Source organism: Ursus americanus, chromosome 5 (assembly GCF_024610735.1).
Source record: "Ursus americanus isolate L20-20 chromosome 5, mUrsAme1.1.p, whole genome shotgun sequence".
Classification (NCBI taxonomy): Eukaryota; Metazoa; Chordata; class Mammalia; order Carnivora; family Ursidae; genus Ursus; species Ursus americanus.
Genome location: NC_142131.1, coordinates 5,116,101 through 5,136,926, shown reverse-complemented (window position 1 = coordinate 5,136,926; position 20,826 = coordinate 5,116,101). Strand labels below are relative to the sequence as shown.

At 42.4% G+C, this 20,826-nt stretch overlaps 1 protein-coding gene across 2 annotated transcripts in view; it reads right to left on the bottom strand.

Moving 5' to 3' along the window:
• Positions 1–213: 213 nt before the first annotated feature.
• The window catches only part of EFNA5 (ephrin A5), a 271,095-nt gene continuing 250,482 nt past the window's right edge, over positions 214–20,826 (bottom strand). Inside the window, exons 3-5 of one of the 2 annotated variants that reach the window (XM_045808276.2) lie at positions 10,406–10,471; positions 9,927–10,007; positions 214–4,728 (exon numbers count right to left, since the gene is read on the bottom strand). In XM_045808276.2, the coding sequence (XP_045664232.1) occupies positions 4,607–4,728; positions 9,927–10,007; positions 10,406–10,471 (269 nt within the window). In that variant the 3' untranslated portion in view covers positions 214–4,606. The remainder of the gene's footprint in view (positions 4,729–9,926; positions 10,008–10,405; positions 10,472–20,826) is intronic. The other variant, XM_045808277.2, reaches the window with a different exon arrangement.

The window sequence follows — 20,826 nt, the reverse complement described above, 5'->3', positions numbered from 1 at the left end:
ACAGGGCTTGAATCTATTTTCTCATCAGAATAACTGGAATGTGCCTAGATACTGGGCCGTTTTCTAACCCTGCATTCTTTGAGCTTGTCTCGGGCCTTCTCTTGTATGTATATTATCTTCTCTATCCACAAAGATTTTGAAAAATCAGAGTGTAAATAGCCCCTGAAATAAAGGCGTCATTCAAGGAACAAAGAAGTAGAAGGAGGGCTCCAATTAAAATGATGAAAATCTTTAATTTTTATTTAGGTATACTTGTACGGACACGTGTATATACAAATACAGATTGTATGGGTTGGTTTGTGTGTGGGTTTTTTTTTTTTTTTACATTTTTTTTTAACGTTTATATAATGTCAGCATTTCAAAACAGCACTCGATGAGTAAGTGCAAAGGAACTGCAAAGCAGGGCAGTACAAGCACGGGACCACACGGAGCTGGACTTCACACCCAGACGCACACACAATGAGTGGCTTCAATGGGGTGTCAAGAGTAGCATGGAAAGCGGATTTTGACTCATGGGTAACCTCCAACATGCCAGCATCTATTAAACTGTACAGACAATGGGAGCAAGCCCATTGTAGGGAGATTTGTCTTACATCCGAGCAGCTCTTGGGCAAATGCATGGGAAAAACTCAGTGATGCCAAACCAGAGACAGACCTGCCCCTTCACGGTTCTGAGGGAAGATAAAACGTGGGAGGAAGGCAAGAGACAAAAAATAAAATAAAAAACATAAGAAATAAAAGGGGGGTGGTAGGCAAACGGGGGTGTTGGTGGAGGTGGTTTTCAAAAGAAAAACGACTGACCACAGCTCTGAGAGCAATGAATGGAGGGGAGTTTAAATGGTTTAATTAATTTTGGGTAAACTACTAAAAATGGCTGCTGCCGTTGCTAAGGCACCAGAGAAAAACAAAGTCCCTGAAAATCCACAGGTACTGTGCAACTCTTCCTTTCACAATGGCAGAGGGAAACAGCCCCCATTTAACCTTCCTAAATGGACTGGCTTGAAACCTTTCCCCTGCTTGGGCCACGCATGATACTGGCAACTCTTCCTGAGGAAAAAATGAAACCGTCTATGAAAACCACCACAAACAGAAAAACAAACCAAAGTACAGAATTCTGTTACCAAATTCCCTAAACCTTCTTAAACCAACATGCCGGGGGAGAAAAAACACCACAGGGCTCCAGCATCAGACCTTGAAAACATTGAGGATAAAATATGGATCAAAAAAATCATGTTGTTCCAGGTCCCAAGATGGTGGAGTCTTACGACTGGGAGGGCGATGACCGCACATGAGTCCTGTATGGAGCAGTGTCTCAGCCATTTGTGACTCTTCTCAGCTAAGTATACAGTGGATGTTTCAAAGCCTCAATGCATGTTTTGTATCCTGAAAGACTGTTGTTCTCACTTACAAAAGACATAAGAATCAAATTAATACTTTATTATCAAACACTATATACAACAGAGGTCGCTAATAATACAGAATTTAAAGAACGCAGGTTTTTTTTTTTTTTTTTTTAATGTTTTACTTTTTCTTTCCTCTGCCACCCAAGAAAGTACAGTACAAAACAATAGTCTAAACTAACACGAGCTGTTACCTGGTCCTATTAAAGGATACACGGTATCCACTAAACAGACAGATCCTTATTTCCCTGCTTCATGTTGCAAAGCCCTTGGCAACCAGGGGCAAAGGTCGCTGGGGTTTGACTTACTGGGGCTGAGAGGCAGCTAAGGCTGCCCTTCAGACTTTTGAGTTTTGTTTTGTTTTTTTTCTTTTTAAATTAAAAGCTGCTACAAAATTGCATTGACATCCTCCTAAGCCCCCAGAGGGTTGTAACACCACCATAAAAGGCCACCAGCACTTTCTGGACAAGATGAAAACTGTCTGATACCAATCATTTTCTTGGAAACTCCACGGCAAGCATTACCTACAATTATATCACTTAAAGGTAGAGAAGCACACTGTCTACTGGTGTGGGTAGTCTTGCTTTTTTTTTTTTTTAACTTAATTTGTAGTGGCATAATGAAGTAAAGGGGTCTAATTTCACTGTGAAAAATGAAAGACAGTGGTGGAGAGGGCCATGAGTAATTATTTTATCATTTGTCAGAGACAGATGCTAGCAAAACCACACAAGTCACCATCGGTAAAGTGAAATCGGCACTGCTAATGTAGTTATGACTACCTGGAGTCATTGCAGGATCGTTGGATTTCCTTGTGGTTCTAGACATGCAGTATTATTTTGGTTCTATCGATCCATTTTAGCAGGTGTCCTCCCCCCACCCCCACGCAGATCCCACTGGACCAACAAGCCTGTAACTATTAATAAAAAGAAGTGTTACTGGATATTACCGAGAGTACTGAGCATATAAAGAGTTAAAGGAAAAAAGAATCCAATGCTGTGAACTTTGGTGGCTGCCTTCTGTGACAAGACTCTGCCACTCCAGAGAAGCTCCTGATGTCTGGGGGAGGAGGACTGATCGTGTCTGTGAGGCCGGCAACCCCACTCCTGTGGTTCCATGTGTGAAGAGACCCAGCAGTGACATCCATTCCAAGTGGATCAGGTAAGCCCAGATTACATTTCAGCATGTGTACAACTCTCCAGGGTGCAAGTACCTTTACAGCTGCCTTTCATTCACACATTTTTCTAATTCGGAACTACTCAAATTCGTAGCAAATTCCCATTCATGAAGTCTGTCCATAATATGACCCCTCTCTTTTTTCATATAGGCATTAAAAAAAAAAAACCAAATATATCTATTTTTAAAAAAGCCTTATTTTGCTGGAATGCTTCCAATTTTTCATATATTACATAATCATTGCATTTATTTTTCGTTCTGTTCTGAAAGGCATAGTTCCTATTGACATGTCGTGCAATAGTAAAAAGGCTAGAGTTCTTTTCCATTGGTCTGACACTTTTCCCTGTCTCAGCTTTTGGACTTCAAAATTTGTGACAGCCTCACCAGTAGTAACCCCCCCCCCCCCAGGCTTGTATTTCCTGGTAATCAACTGGAAATGGCCCTTGTTGGCCATGGTAAGATTCCTCAAACAGGGTCATCTTGCATTTATTCTCCTTCTGCCCCACCCCCACAATGAAACAAGATAGCCCCCTATATTTCTAAATGTATCAAGGGATACCACTTTTTTTCTCACAAGTTTAAATAGGACAAGCATATATACTCACTCTCAGCATAAAGTATATCTAAATAATGTATTTTCTATTCTAGTGGATTTTTAAAAAAATATTTTGTTAAAGTCTTTGGGACTCCATCTTGTTTATCTCCCACAGATAAACACATGTTCCCCCTACGCTTCAGGCTGTGTCAGAAAGGGAAAGAATATAAAAATCAACACTTGAATTTTTTATTCCAAACTTTGGAATTTTTATTCCAAATTTCCCTTTAGCCCTCCCAAGTAGTGCTGACTGACTCTCCTGGTGACAGGGGTGTGTGTCTGAGCCCCTGCAGTTGTGGAGTGTGGAGCAAAACGTGGGTACTAGGGTGGGAGTCAGGGGAAAGGCCACAGCACACTGGCGCTCCAGCAAAGCCAAATCACATCTCCTCTGGCCACTGACCTCCTTTCCTTGGTACATACTGTCCCCCAGAGGAGTATCCAAAGCTATTCCATTATACACTCATCAACCCTGGCTTGTCAGCCTTGGGGAAGGTCACTTTATTCATAAAAATGCCTCTTTGAGTTTCTTTAAAAAAAAAAAAAAATTGTAGCACCATGGTGATCTGTATTCCAAGGGAAAAAAAAAAATCTGGTGTGCATTGCCCAGTCACCAAAAAAAATTAGAGGCACTCACATGTACACACCCCCACCAAACCTAGTTTTCTCTGTTTTCACCCTTGCTCTGTGCTAGCTAGCATTCCCGCACCCGACCGGCTTTCTGGAAAAAAAGGCTTCTTTCGTGGAGCACAAGTTTTGCTGTCAAGAGTGCTTTAAGACAGTTATCGTAAAAAATAACCCCAAAAAACAAAACCAAAAGAAAAACCCAGAAAACAAAAACAAACAAAAAACCAGTGTCTCAACCTTTTAGAAGCCTGTTCATTTATATACTCCTAGAGGAAAGGGTGTAATATTATATCTAGTCTTAATACCTCCCCTCTGGACTCGACACGGTGACATGATGCCCTGCACGATCATCTTACAGTCCTGAATGAGAAGCATAAATATTGTACGGGAGAGCGAAACCCTCCCGGGCCTTGCCGCCACTAGCCGCATCGGCCGCTATTCTTCCTTGTCCATACACCGCTGTCACAGAACGCTAACGGGGGCGGGCTCTTAGAGGAGAGTGCCCAGGCGCTGACGACCACTGGTGTCGCTATGACAATTTGGCGTTTTCATCTGGAGTCCATTTAATTTGGAAGGGATGAGAGAAGTCAAGGGCAAGGGCTGGGGGCGGGGGTCGGGCAGGGGAGCAGCAACTACTTTAGCCCGTCCTGGCCCCAAGTTGTTGCTTAGAATTCAGGCTGAAAGAAAGAAAACAAAAATCTGACATCTGCCAAAAAACCAATAACCAGTCCCTTCTTAGGATGAGCAGTTAGGTGGATCTCTGGTGTTCCAAGACCCTGATGCTTTCTGTGACAGGTGACGGGAGGAGACTGTGCTATAACGTCAAAAGCATCGCCAGGAGGAACAGTAGGATTGCCAAAAGGCGGCTGGGTATCCTTGGTGTTTGTGCCGCGTTCTCACCGCGGGATGGCTCGGCTGACTCATGTACGGTGTCATCTGTTCAAATAGAAAGCACACATTCCAATGAGATTTCACATCCTTAATAACTCTCTTGCAGCAGCCTGCTGTCAACAGACCTCGCCACCCTCTGCAAAGTAGGGTAATGAACCTTGTGCCACCATTGACTTTCATGTCTGCATAATCACTCATTATTTACAGCAAACAAAGGAGCAGCAGAGAAAATTGGACTTTTTCAGCAGTATTACTTTCCTTAAAAACTGAGGGGGGAAAATTGTACACATACTGTAACCTTTGGTATGCGAACTACTTTGGGTTGCTAGCAAACACACCTTGCACAGAGCCGAGAGATCTGAATGTACCTTTTCAACCCAAGATGCCGTGGAGAAGCAAGGGACATGTTGGGGGGGATGTAGTTACATCGGCACGTTAGTGGTTGGTCAGAACGGGCTTCCCATTTTCCTCTTTTCACCTGTTTCATAGGATTACTGTTGAATGCCTAGTGGGTGGTTACCTACGTGAATTTTCAAGTAAGAAAAATTAAATGCCAAAATTGCATTTTATTTATTTTTTGCCAGAACCGCATTTTCAAGTAACTATACGTAATGCCCACTAGACCTCAATGAGTGGTGCCCACTAGTTGCCTACAACTGGGAATCAGTGATGGTGCTGCTTCCATTACAAACCCTGTATCTCCAGGATGGAATTACTTGAACTTGACTGTTTTTATTTTTATCAGGCTGAAGCTTGGCACATAAATTATCAGTTTGGATGCAAATTTTCCTCTAAATAAAATGGATTAAGTGAGGTAAGCTGCTTTTGTTTCGCTACAAAGTGCTTTACCGGGCTGCCTCTGACTTTGGATAGCCTTCCTGATCTGCAGGGTTACCAGGCTTAACTTTGAGACAGGAACTCTGCAGCAAGTAGTACCCAAAGACGGATTGGAGGCTTGCCTATGAGCCGTGCTTTGCTCGAGTGTTGCCTGTCTTCTTCCTTCCTCCTGGCTTACCTTGTGCTGAAATTTCAGACTACCTGTCCTTGGGGCCCAGGGTGGGGTTCAGTGATAGATTTTTATTTCAGCATCAGGAGACCTTCCTGTAAAAACTCAGAGACTGTCATCTTGTATTCACTCAACGGTCAGTCAGAGAGTGGAAACAAGGGAGATGCTAGTGATGTTTCTCAATTTTGTAGACCTCAAAGGGTAATCCCCAAGTATCCCTGCATGACCCACTTAGAACCCTTTAATGGACCATTGAGTTCAAACTCATTTATATCTTCACAGGACATGTCACAATAAGGATGCTTTCTTTTTCACTATGTTAGCGTCACACTCGCTATTCTTTGTCCGAAAGTGACCACTTCTCAGGCGCACGGGCTGGCCTCTGCTTCAGATACGCGCAGGCAGGCTGTTCCTGTTCATCACACCCACTCCCAATATGAGCTAAAACAATCTGTCTGCTCCGTGTTCAGGCTTCTGCCCTGGTGTGCTCTTCTCATTTGAGCCCGTCCCCATGTGAAAAGCTTCTGCGTTCCCGTCTGATTTGCTCCCCTCCCCTGGACCTGAGCAAACCTGCATGGGGTCGCGATTGGCTTAAAAGACTAGAGAAGGTTAGGAAGCAAGAATGCGGAGTTAAATGGATGCAGAGGGAGAACTATAAAGCCCCCCATGGTGCCAACTACTTGTGGATGCTTCTCTCTGTTCTTCTTCAGCCTGGCAAATGTATTCAATCCGTAGTTAACAGAAATTCAACATAAATGCCCTGAATAGCCCTGAAATTAAAATCCAAATCACCTTAAGAGCATCAATATGTTGTCAGTCAGAATAATAGAGTGCTCTGGGTTTAATCTGCAAAAACCATAAACCCCGAGGCTTCCAGATTTCATTTTGAAATACCATTTATATTTATACACCTGAAATTACATCAGCTCTTGGGTTCTTCTCTATCTTATTTTTACTACCAAATTACCCAATCCTCTTCCTTGTAAAGTCTGGATGTGTACTGATAAAAGGTACTCCCGTCATAAGTTGGTACTCAGCGTGAACTAGAGGGAGAGCTGCCCTCCCTGTCCTTCCAGGATGCTCAGCAAGTGCCAGCCATTGCTCCAGGCAGCATAAGACAGGGTGAATGACCTTGCAGGACGCGGAGAGGAGGAAAGCTTTTGTTTTTCATACAAGTGAAGTATGAGGTTACATGTACTTTTTAGTCTTCTAATCATGGATGACTTTTGGAAGTAACCCTCTTCTAAGCAACTGACCGGTAAGTATCATTTTGCCCTCAAAGGGGAAAATCTGTCCCATTAGGGCCACACAGTTCTTCTCTGCTCTCTGTAACATGCTGGTCCCGGCTCAGGATTCTACAAAGCATCCTTTGATTCTAACAGGGCCTCAATGTTGGAAGATTCTATGGCCCCTGAGAAGCAAAATGAGAAACTGGCTGTCATTTGGGTAAATCTGAGCCGTTTCTGAATTCTAAGGAAGAATTCATAAGCAAAATCTCTCCCAGTGGAAATTACATCTAACCATCAGAGACTTCCTAACACTCATAATGGTAAATGTGGCTTGAAGGAAGAAAATATTCCTCCTCAGAAACTAAATCAAGTCTTGCCTCCTGCCTCCAGGATTCCACAGTCTGAGGGTTTCAATGGTTAACTGAGAGAACACTAGCAATATTTTGGAGCATATTATGTGGCATATGACTGCCCTGAGATCATCCTGTATCCCTGATGATAGGAAACTGGCAGGCAGAGTGTGCAAGCAAACAAAGAAGGCAAATACATTCCAAAGACAGGTGAGTTAGTACATATTGCCGAGAACATGCAGTGGAATCCTTTCAGGCTTTCTGGATTCATAAAGTCTAGGTCTGTACTCAACCATGCACCACAGTGGTGTAAAGCCACACGTCTGACTGAATTTTGTAAGGAATAAGACGAAGTACTCAAATTTATTACTGCATTCCTATAGCCAGGGATGGTAGCTCAAACTTGTCTCACAAGGTTTTTTTAGTGTAGATGCTCACAAGAAAGCCCTTAAATCCAGCCTTGACCGACTGGAGGAGCCTGCACGTCCACTCTCCAACACACACACCACCTCCTATCAGACGTTTGCAAACTTCCATCAGTTCTGTGTGTATAGGTTTGGGAGCCATCAAGGATTTTAAATGCTCAGGGAAAAAAAGCCTATTTCCCCAAAGACGATGACACATGCTCACATATGAATGCATCCTAATATCTTGCATTTTATCATTAGTTGAATTCAAAGGTAATTTTCCTAGTGTCAGAACAGTCCTCAGTGGGTCTCTTGATGACCGAGAAAAACATGCAATCTTGTTTCTAAACAGCCTCTTGCTTTCTTGATAGGCAATGGAATACACCTGGAAAAAAGACTGGAAAGATCTGCCTACATTCTACCACACCTGGCATCAAAAAATCGTAATTCAGGATAACTTACGTTTACAACTTGCCTAACTCTGTCATTCTACACATGACTTAACATTTCCAATAGAGTAAAGTTCTCTTTATGAAGATCTATGTGTCTACTGATGGTAAGAGAATCCTCCTTTTCTACTCACGTTGGAAGGGAAGTTGAGAAATTTGAATATTAGACCTAGATCTGTCTCTAACTAGTGATGTGGCCTGGGCAAGTCTCAGTTATCAAGGGGAAGTGTAGACTCTGGGGTCCTTAGAAGAGAGCCCATCTAACTCAAAGATCCTAGGATGGGCCAAGTCCTCAAGCTTGGGCGGAGTCTGGTACCTTGAAAAGCCCCAGTACTGCTTCCAGATTTCCAGGACACAATTAAAATATCTCCATGTCAGCACTCAATCCTTGCAACTTTCTAAAGCAGCTAACTGATCCCTGGGCAGCCAGGAAGGCCTCTCAGAGCTTTATTGTACACACTTCCCATTTGTGCTGGGGTCAGATGCCTGCCTTAGAAAAACAAGAATGCTTGGGGAAAAAAAACTAACTCTTCGTGAAAGCTATTTTATGTCCCGAGGCACTGCATTTACTCAGGGTAAGTAAGTTTCCCTAAAGCTCACTGACTATGTCCTAGTAACAATACTCAAAAGATAAAGTGGACTTCACAACCCTTTAATTTCTAGGGCCATAAAAAAAAAAAGTGCTGCTACAAATAGATGAAAAAAAAAATCTGTTCGTATAAGATGGGGGGAGTGCTCACATCTTTCTGTGAAGAAGAAATCATTTTAATTCCATTAAGCTTTGAGATGGTCGCGGGAGTTGGGTCAGGAAACCAGTCAAGATCTAAAGCAGGTAGGGCAAAGAGAGGAAACCAGAGCAAGGTAGGTATACAGCAGCATCAAGGCACAGTCCTCAGGGCACAGTGGACAGAGAGCTCCTATCCCTCAGAATCAGTCTCGTTGACTTTATAACCAAATGGATAGGATCCAGGACCACCTCACACACGATAGGATCCAGGACCACCTCACCCACAGTACACTACAGTGTAAATGTTTCGATAAGTGCTTGTGTGGGTTTTATGTTTCTTCAGTGACAGGAAAGTTTGGGTGTGTGGAACATAGCAGTAGAAAAACAAATTTCTCCTTAATACTTAGTTTGCCTCAGCAGTCAAGGATCGCATTTGGCTGGACAGACCACTGATTCATTTGTGGGAGTAACAAGTGTGTGAATTTGTGGGGTTAGGCAACATGATTTTACTTCTCCAGACCAACTGCTAATGATATATCAATAGCACAAATAATATCTGAAACGTAATAAAGCCTTTAGAGCAGTTCAATGATGCATGTGAATTGCCAGAGAAAATTAAATATGTTGAATTAGCTGCTATTTTGTGCAATAGTCTTAATTACTTTTATCCATAAATTTGGACATAATGTAAACTTTTTTAAAGCATATACGATAGAATTTTTTTCTGTCTTCTCTGAAAACAGATCCATTAATAGTCACAGTGATTCACCAGCATGCTCGGAGGATATGGTAAAAAGTAGTGAGATTTTAGCATTCTGATGGGGCTTCTATATTAGGATACTGCATTATATCAAACCCATGCCCAAAAAAGAAAGGTCATATTTTATCTAACATGCATTAGACAAAGATACTGGAGGAATGAGGTAGAATATAAAAGTAATATTAGCATCGCTAGCAATGAGCAAAAGCAGAGCAACTATAACATGCAAACATGCGGAGGAGAAGAAAGGAAAAAAAGTACGGAAGCACCAGAGAGAGATGCATTTGTTAAAGGAGAGTCTCTAAGCATACTAACCTGCTGGTTCTAATGAATTTTCTACTTTGTCGTTAACATCGAAAACACGATCATGAACACCTATAGTTTTCATACAGCTATCTATAACAAAAATAGAGATAACAGCCAAATATGTTAGTGAAGACACCCTTCAACTCCCATTTCTTTTTTTTTCTTTCTCTCTATTGTCTCCTTTAATTTATGTAAAGATTGTTTTACAATCAGTGGCATGTATCCAAATGCCAATATTGTTCCCATTTGCTGTGCACGTACAACAGTCTAAGAAACAACAAGTTAGCAACTGCTGTGTACTTCAAAATAAAAGCATCATGAAGAATGATGAGAAAAAATATGATGAAAACTAAAACATGGATGCTGATATACAAAACAGGTACCACACAGGATTTAACAGTAAAAAAAAGTTGTACCGCGTGAACCAGAACACACGATAAAGCATGCGCAGTGAAGCCACCCTCTGAAGCTCATTCTAGTCAACTTACTTGTTGGTCTCACAAAGACTTTGAGCTTGAGACAGGACCTTCTGCCATTATCTGGGATTGCAGAGGCTGTGGACGAGACAAAAGGAAAACAAGGAGAGAGCGACAACAGATTATTCATTTTCAAATGCAAATGCTCTACAAGACATTCTTTCCCTGAACAACAGGAGCACTCTCTAATTTTTCCCAGAAGTTAAGACAAAAACACTTTTCAGGCTGATAGAGACCGCTAGAAATAGGGCTACTTTCCTAGCCCGGGCTTTTCTTTTCAATACAGTGAAGACTCACGCAAGAATGTTGGTATAATCTACAGAAAAATACTTGGGATTTTTATTTCAAAGGCTCTTCCATTTAACTTGATCTGTTATCAATTTTCTCCAAAATAAGAAGATAATGCTTGAGCCCTCTGGGCCATCAGAGAGCTACTCCCCGTCTCCTGCAGGAAGAGGGGCCCAAGGTGAAAGTGCTGGCAAAAACCAGTAACAAATAGTTACAAGGCCAACTTAAACATGACCTATTTTTGCGGGGAAAGCAAAGCTTTGTCTGTCCTGAAAGCCTGTCTGTCAGTGCTTTGCAGGTAATTCAATTAGAACTTGGCTCTGCATTCTCTGTGACTACACCGAGCCCAGCAACTTCCATCATGCTACTATAAGTACAATATGCTATTGAGAAATCACTGCGGTGCAATGGTACATTTATTTTTAAAAAATTTGCCACAGAGAAGGATGGAAGTAATACAGTGGGCTTACCAAAACATGACAACATGTTTCAAGTTATAATTCATTTGAGGGAGAAACTTTCTTCCCCTCTTCAAGATAATAAGACTGCAAACTTTCTCTGTGTTGGAAAGATTATCTCCCCTTAGTGCACACACAGTGATGTCAAAGGGATTTCCAAGGGCGGTAAGACCCTTAACGATCTCATCCATTTACTAACGCATTCTAGAAATGACAAAAATGATAGAAAGGAGTGCCACATACTTTCCTCCCTGTGTGTTTGCTTCAAGTGGTTTTTTTTTTCAGAAAATGCAGATGACAACAATAAAAACTCACATGGCTTACAGTGAGTTTGCTGAGCCCCACGGTGACAAAGAAGACAGGACCCGTGTTTGGTACGCTTTCTCTCTCCTTTGTTTTTATCTTTTATTATTCCTCATGGGAGCTCAGGCAACGAAAATGCTTCTTAGGTGAGGGGATTCAAGATGCAAACTCCAAACCAATTTTACATGACTCTCCTCTGGTAACTCCAGGATCCCTGTGCTGGGGAACTTATAAATTCACCACCTAAAAGCAAGCAAGCTGTAAAGGACCCTTAGTGTCCCTATTCAACACCTGTTGAAACCTCTTAATTCTAAGACTAAAGTATACAGAAAAGAGGTTTCTGTCCCTCCCCCTTTTCCCTCTGACAAGCAGTTAAGAAGTGCTAACAGCTGGCTTTGCTGTAGGCTTTCATTAAATCAAAGTCGGGAAAAACTCCCTCTACTGACATTTACAGTAACTAGTGTGTTATTTAGGGCACAATATTTGCACTCTGTGGTTTGATCCAGGAAATGGTGTCCTTCCTGTGGACCCCCACTGCAAATGTGCATGTCACAAACACAGTACACATAGGTGACTCCAATTCATTAGAAAAACCACGGCTCTTGAGATAGTTTGTCTCATTATTCACGAGAGGTGGTGTGAAGGAGTGACACGTGGATGTTTACACCGCCAGTCTATGGATTTTTGAGCTGAGATGAACTCACTAGGAGCCTGAGCCTCGTGCGTGAACTTGATTTGCCACCTGCAAGAATGGACTGGTACCAAAGATACCGCAAAATACAATAGGCTCATGGCAGCATCAAGTGTTTGTTTTAGTGGGGGAACTTCTTGGGAGTTTGTACCGGCCTTTCAGATTTGTATGTAGCAGAAATCCTGTAAATCCAGGACATCAAAATCATTGTAGGGCACACCGGAATAACCAAACCACAGCAAATGATAAGCTATCTGGGAAGAACTGCAGAGAGTTCTCTCACCAGCTCTGAGAGATGGACATTGAGCCTTAGTACAAGGCTGACTTACATCCTTCTGTAAATTAAGATCATAAAATACAAACATACATAAATATATAATCTACTTAAATAAAATAAAATAACCTCTCTTCCCTAACTTCTCCATGACTTCCTCCTCTCCTATCACCAGAAAAGCTGTAACAATAACGTGATTGACACTTTCTACTGTTTGACTATTATACTCTAATCCTTAGAAAAACTCATGAACAGAAACTAAAAACATATAATGTGAGCACACAATGCAGATGACATTAAATCAGTTAACTCCACAGCCTCTGGGCTGAGCTCATGAAATCAGTTCTTAACCCTTAGAGCTAACCTGAGAGGGTAGGCCAGGCCAGGTCAGTATCACTCGGGTTCCTCATTTACCACACGGAGAAACAAAAATCAAACCAAAAAGCATAAAAACGTTTTATGCAGGATTTTAAAAAGTAAGACTCTGGCTTTATTGCACGTTATGTTCCAGGTTTCTTAACCCCAGAGCCCCTGGATGACAAATGCCTTTACACTATGAACAAAACGCTTAGGATTATTTATTAGTAATAGTCGAAGATATAAGGTAATCTTAAAAGTGCTTCACCAGAGTCACAAGTAAACAAAAAGCAGTGGCTGAGCGTGAGGAACACCAAACAACAGGGGAACTGACAAATGTAACAGTCACACAAGCGAAGTTACAAAGAAAATCCTCTCAGGATCAATTATGAGCAGAAAAAAAAAAAAAAAAAAAAGAGCTGCAGATGGACACGAGGGAGTAGAAAGTGAAAATGTGCCTGGCTTGTCTCAGGAGTGTAGGTAATACTCATCCCTATAATTCTAGAGCCACACCAGTTTATCATGACCAACACGATCTTAGCTAAAACAAATCTTATTACTTCTTATGCTACTTGCCTTAGAAAATTAATAGGGAAGTTTTGAGAACTGGTCATAATTACTAACTGCTTCATCTATCCATTCAAAGAGCTTTAAAATCCCTACTGTGCGCCAGCTCCCCTGTTAGGTCCTAGGGGTACAAAGCTGTGTCAGACACCCGGTCTCTGTCCTTGTGCCATGCTTATTCCAGCTGGGGACACGACCGTGAAGCACACGAGGGATCGCTGTGATAACTGAGGTCTGCGTGGACTTGGCTTGGTCCAGGAGGGCGAGGGTGTCCCAGATGTGTCGCTCAGAGGGAATTTTCTCGAGGCTTCACAGAGCCTACAGAACCCAATCAGTAGCAACTGGGACAAAAGAATGAGAGCATTTCCTCCCTAAGTTCCCACATTGGAACTTCAGAAAGCAAAAAGAAGTGTTAACCTGCAACAGGTGAAGAAAACCTAGACTTGAACTCTCTATAAATATGCATGGATTTTCTAGCAGAATTTGTCAAATTAAAATGTGAAATGCAACTCCTGTCTTAACCATTTGTCTCATAATCCAAATCCATATCCCTTTATTCAGTTTACTGCTGAAAATGTACATTTGGAGTCCGGAAAGCTGGAAGTAGGGGCATGGGACCATTAACACAAGTACAACCTCCCATTCCATGATCTTAATAGCAACTTTATAAATCAAACCACAGGGTCCCTTCCCCCTAATGATCCGCAAAGTACCAATCAAAACCTTACAACACATAATGAAATATAATCTGAGGGCCCGCTGGTCTCTGTGTTTAGAGTATCGTGCTCATAAGGCCACGAGGGCTGCTCTGTTCCATGACCTCAGACAGGCGCCCTTATTCTAGCCATTCCTGAACACCTGCTTCCTTGGTCTCCTGGGGCTCAGGTAAGCTCAGCTGAGCACTTATCAGCCAATTGATACATAAAGGGGACCACATTCAATGCCCCCCACATCAGTACTTCCACACGCTGTATTTAGCATTGTAAATATACACAATAGTCACATCACAGTTCACTACAGACTCATCAGCTGGACGTGGCAAGAATATAATGGCATTGTGCTTTTGGTAGGTAGCTTCTGACCCGGCTCTGACTACCCTCACTTGCGAGTGGGCTGGACCTAGTGTTTTGCTTCTAATGAATAGAATACAGCCACTGTGACAAGATGTCGTTTCTGTGATTATGTCGCAAAAGACTGGGACTTCTTTCTTGCCAGTGCTCCCTCTCTTGCTGTCTTTCTTGCTCATGAAGCAAGGTGCTGTAGTGTAAGAATCTCAGTGGGGAGGGCTAGTGGCAAGGAACTGAGAGCGACTTCCAGCCAAGAGTGTGCAAGGACCTGAACTGGCTAACAGTCTGGTGAGTCAGCTAGAAAGTGAATCCTTCTCAGCTCAGCCTTTAAAGGACTGTCACCTTGTGAGAGACTCCAGAGGACCCAGCTACGCTACCCCTGGATCCCTGACCCACAGGCACTGTGAATACTAAATGTCTTAACCCCATATTTGGGGGTAATTTGTAATTCAACAACTAAGTGATACAATGCCATATAAAAACACCTCCGTGCCAACAGAGGCTTCCCGCGGACTTGAGGGAGACCTAGAAACTAAGGCACTGGGGCATCCTCTCGGGAGGACGGCCAGGCCCTGGTTCCCACGGGGCAGCTCCTTTCTTGTTCTGCTGCCCTGTCTACACAACTGGATCCCTTGCCAGTTTACTTTTCAAGCTACTGTTCTAAGTCCACGGAAAATAGGCCTTGAAGAGAAGTAATTATAAACTGCTGTTGAAGAAATACTACAAGATGTATCTATTTGTTTTCACTCCAGCAGTTGAAAACGGTTTTTTGTTTTCCCTCCCATGCCACTTAGTTTGTTTTTGCTAATGCAGCCAACCTGTGTTGTTCTGTGCGATTATCACGATGTCTCACTCCAACTCCAAATTGCTGGGTGAACTAAAGTGAGCTTTGATAGAAAATGTGAACTTAAATGATAAGACAATGCCCTTCCTCAAACAGGAGGAAGAGAATGGAAAGGTGAGCTTTAAAACATGTGAAATAAAAGGACTGTAATGATAAGTTAAAGCCTCCCTCCGTATTGAAAAAGCTTGTATCAATTATCTTACACACAGGCTATTACATGAAATACAAACATTTTGAGATTTCAAGCAACTCAAAAGTAGTCAAGGCAACAAACGTCCTTCTTCATGAAGAACCAGAAGCTTAGCAGGTGGGATGATACCCTTGTATTTTTTCCCCCACATTTTTAAGCCCAATACTGTACTCGTTTGTTAACCTCAACATCTCTGCCGAACCTTATTCATCCCGAAATCTTCATTCCAAAAGCCAAAATCCTCCTTTACTGTATCCCTTGCCAGTCTGGATACTCCAAGAAGTTTTATTTTTAAGAATAGCCACTTTCTTCTTCCTTTTAAAGAAATGAGTGTGTGTGGGAGCATTAAAAATGCAGTTTTCCATTATGTTTGCCACAGGCAATATTTCTCAATTTGTGCAAGTCAAAAGAAAAGATAGGCTATTAGTTGTTAGCACAGCCTAGTCTTTTCTCTGTAGGTTTTCATGTAGTTTAACACACAACACAGATATATGCAAATTAGGCGACGGCAGATTTAAGCATTAATATTCCTTTCACAATAAAGGCACAAGAAGTAAAGCCCATTTAAAGAAACGGTACTACGAAAAGGTCTTCTAGAACATAAGGAATCAAAATCCATGTTGTACATGTGGGTGGAGGGCAGGGAACAGAAGAAGTTGTGGGTATAGGATAGAGATTAACCAAAGCCATATGGACTTCTTGGAAAATGGTTACCAGACCTACAGAAAAAAGTCTTAAACGTTAGGCCTCTTGTTAGGAAAGAATATCCCAGCAACATTTTGCAACTGGTTATCTGCCCTTTCTTAAAAAGCAGCACACCACCTAATTCTCATATTAAGAACAAAAGGACCAGTTAGGATGGACTACATCTCACCATTCTACCTTTTGATGTTTAAAACCCACATGTTTGAATAACCTGCTCTTGGCCCCAGGTTTCTGAAACGTCTGTCCTCACAGCGACTCCGGGAGCAGCTGCGGGTGCCCACACATTTGCTCTTTCCCAGCCAGCCGTGTCTCCAGACGGAAATCACCGTGAGGTTAAGGTCAAAGCCCCAGAGGGAACACTTGGAAAAGAGGTTACCCAGTAAAGGTAGGAGCCTCGAGGAAACTTAAAATACCATGTAAATATTAGATTCTTTGATTGGGCTCCGTGGATTTTCTTTAAAAAAACAAAACAAAACAAAACAAAACACCAAAAACTAGGAAAGGAAGAGGGGTGTTTCCCGCTGTATAATAGGCTCATGTGCTCCGTGAGCTAAAACTTGGGTTTCAACACCAGGGAACTGTAACAGGGACAAATAATTAGAGTAAAGTTCAGGGAGAGGGAAGTAAAATTAGTTCCAGCTGTGCAACCTCAGACAAAAGAGAAAAATAGGAGGTACCACCCATCACACCCCTTGCTCCCCCTCTGCCGGCTCTCTACCCCCTCAGGCAAAATTCTCACTGCAAATGCTAACTTCAGTATTATTTAAATTCCAGGAGCTAAGCCTCCGTAGATCAATTATTTTTTCTTGGCAACCTCAAATAAATGGCTGAGGACAAGTTTCTTTCCACTGATTTCTAGGAAAACAAATAGGACATTATCCTGCTTTTGTACACATTTATTTAAAGTGTGGGCAAACTCTTCCTTGCTTTTTAAAGCTCAGGGACAACAAACTTGTTCCCACTGCTTATCCAAGAGGGTATGATTTGTCCCTTATATTTCAGTATCTATTAAGGCACGACCAAAAAATAACCTGGGTTATTTTTAACCCAGAGAATGCTTTTAAAAATATCCTCCATATAAGAAACATTTCTAATTCTTTTTAAGAAAAAATTATGTCAGCCTAAATTTATCTCCTGCCATGATGTGACCGGAAAAATCCACTACACATAGGCACAAAAAACAAGATAATATTTAGATAGCATTTTAATTGTTAACTATATTTCCTTGTGTTTAGGGTTTTGTTAAGTTCCTTATTGGATATTTTACATTTAAAAAAATCAATAAACAGTTAGGAAAAGTAAGCTTCCTATTAAAAAACGGTGTTAAAACTATTTTCTGAGATCTGGACTTGCCTGAGGCCACACTATTGAAATGACTGTCCCAGGTCATTGAGGTCAAGTAGTTCCTTCTCCCTTGTTTGTGGTGATTTTGGTGAATTTTGCAGCCTGCAGATGATGCAGGCTCATTCACTTACAAAAACTCTTCCTCAGCTAGAAGCCACATAATAAAGGTAATAAAAAACCAAAAACTCAGACAAAGGGTAGAACTCCTAGAAGCCCAGAGAGGAGCTATTTATACTATTCCTTCTCCACAGGCTCCTTGTGCCTCCTCTGTGATCTGTTACTGGGGTTTCCGCCACCTGGTAAGCAACGACAGCCACAGGTCCCATTACTCATTTATACAGTATTGACAGCAACAGTGTTATCCTATTAGCACTAAACGTAGCAAGACAGTAAATTACTAATAAGTCATCAAGTTAATACAATTCAAAGAAGCTCCTGGATGAAAGCTATTATTTCTTTGAAACTTTCATAACCACTATCATCCTTATCTTCCCTAGTGAGGGGCCTTGGAAGGGACATGGTTTAGTGGTTTGAGTACATGCATAATAATGATCTGAATTTTCTGCCTGGTTCGCCTACTCTGACGTCTGTGGTGTCTTTCAGTCAGCTGCTAAACCCACCTGGGCCTCTCTTTCCCTACGAAAAAAAAAAAAAATTGAGTCTGACCTACTTTAGAGGGGCAGCGGACTGTTATACTGCACTTGGAAACGCAGGTGACAGATCCCTTTAGATCTAGAATATCCGTTCACTCGTCTCCGCATTGTCGGCATGAGCTCCGTACTGCTCCCTCTGCACGGCTCCCCCTTTGCAAGGACCCCGGTTCTGAGCACACAATTACAGGAAGGGGAGGGACCAGGTTGCGGATAGTGGTGGTGAAGTTCTTCACCACAAGGAAACCCTGGGGGACGAGTGCGACCTTTTATTTGTAGCCTAAATTAGAAAAACTGGATTTTACTACAGCTTTGCAGTGGACGTGGCGGGTGAAGGGGTTTGTGTGGTGGTGAGAGTTCAGAGAATTAGAAAGGGCACTGGAGGACCTGTTCCTTTTGAAAATCACGCTAAGGTTCTGTGGGTTCTCTTCTCAGTCCACGTTGAGTGAGACGGTGCTGTTACAGTAGAGGGACGCCGACCCAAGATGAGGGTGTCGCTCCGCGAACAGCAAGCAGCGGGCCCGGAAGCGGGCGAAGCCGGCCCACAGCAGGCCGGGGATAGTGTGCGGCTGGGCTGCGAAGGGTGCCCGGGCCTGTCTCCAGTATTCTTTTGCATATTTGGGTAAATATCTATTTACACATATCAGTGATTTGTTTTTCTTAGCCAGTAGGCCACATTCTCCCAATGTCTGCTATTTCTGGAGCTAAGATTAAATATCTGGGCAGGGTATTCATTTGGGTAGCAGGCCCCATGGAACCCTACAGGCCTGAAGAAATTCATGTTCCCTCTTTAGAAAGCTAAATTTGGGGCCCCTGGGTGGCTCAGTCAGTTAAGCACCTGCGTTGGCTCAGATCATTATCCCAGGGTGCTGGGATCAAGGCCCAAATGTAGGGCTCCCTGCTCAGGGGGGAGCTTGCTTCTCCCTCTCCTTCTGCCCCTCGTCCCCCCACTAGTGCTCTCTCATGTGCGCTCTAATAAGTAAAATCTTAAAAAAAAAAAAAAAAAAAAGGGCAAGCAAGCTGAATTCTACCAAAGAGGAAGCCTTTTAGGTACCAGGACTGTACATTTCATTTCACACCAAAAATGCTTTCCTTGATGAAGGATTTAATTTTGACCGAGTGAATAAAATCAAAGCTAATGGATAGGGAGGGACTAAATTCTAGTTTGCTCTAGTTGTCTCTAAGTAACAGGACCGTTTCCAGGAAAATTACTGGCTGTGCATTGCAGGGCGGCACCGTGCACAACAGCAGAACAGGCCCCGTCTTTCAGAAATCTGCCCCAACTTTGATTTCCTTCTTTAACTCTCCCACTCTTCCCTGCTTTAATCCATTAATCGCTAGTCCCAACAACTTCCCTCCCAGAACCTCCCTGTCTCCCGTTTCTCAGGGGACCTTGTCCTCGGCCTCTCACAATCCCAGCTCTCTCGGGCCACTTGAGCTATTTCCCGGTTCCTCCAACACAAAAACCCTCTTCTGGGTTCTGACATGGATCTGTTTGTATCAGGTAATAAAGAGCACGTCCCCCATCCTGTTTGGTCTGACAGCTGGCTGTTATATTGCATCTCTGCGACTGGAACTGAGAGTTCCCTGCAGGCAGGAGCTCTGCTGGGTTCTCAGTGCCCTGGAGTCTACTGCTTTGCTCAGAACATGTGTTCCATAAAGATCTGGAGAATGAGTCTAGCAGCAACAGAAATCTGTGGAGCCATTGACCAAACGTGAATGAAAACTCAGGATTAGAACAAAAAAGAAAATGGAGAAGAGGTATCAAAGAAAAAAAAAAAGAATCCCCTTTCTTGGAAGGCGCCTTCCCCCTCTCTGCTGGCTGCTTCCTACGGACCATCTTGGAAACTGTGACCAAAGAGCCAAAACCTGGGGAGACACACAAAAGTCTAGTAGGTATTATTGTTATATCTGCAAGCGTGTGGTCCAAGAGATAAGATGCAAATGAAAGGAATGTGGGCATCTCTAGAGCCAAAGATGTGCAGAATCTCATCAAAGATCAGTCTGGGGAGGAGTTGCAGGCCCCACCAGGAAGTAGGAGAATAAAGGCAGAGCGGTGCGAGAATCCAGTGACCTCAAGCTCCTTGAAGGACAGAGTGACACTGGGACATCGTAACCCAAGGTGAAGACTGAAGCCATCCTCGCTGAAATCCTCTAGTCATTAAGAAGGAAGGCTTGGCAAGTTAAGGTACCTCAAACACTAAATGAGAACTTAATCCCAAAATTGTGTTAAGGGATATAGCTGTACTTTAGGCATGCCTGAGTTTAAAAACTAAGTATAGGCATTTTTAAGAGCATCAAAACCATACACCTAGTATTTTTTGTGTGTGAAAAAAGCACCCGAGACTGTGGAACCTTAATGCTTTCCAAGTGTATGACAGCTTTGGCCATTCAGAGTAACTGGTCAGACAGGGAATTCCAATTTAAAATATGAAATGGAACAACTGATTCAGACTTTTGACTAAATGACATCTTAGTAAACTTTACAAAGAGTTTTAAAACATTTACCAGAATTAGAACATATGTTTCATTTTAAATTATTATAAGAATTACTTAAATACTTGGGAAGGTTTTATAATCAAACAATTTAAGTACTTAAAAAGGAAGGACTTACCACGTGAGGACTAATGTATAGAATTGCTGAGTCATTCTATTGTACACCTGAAACTAATATTACACACTGTCTGTTAACCGTACT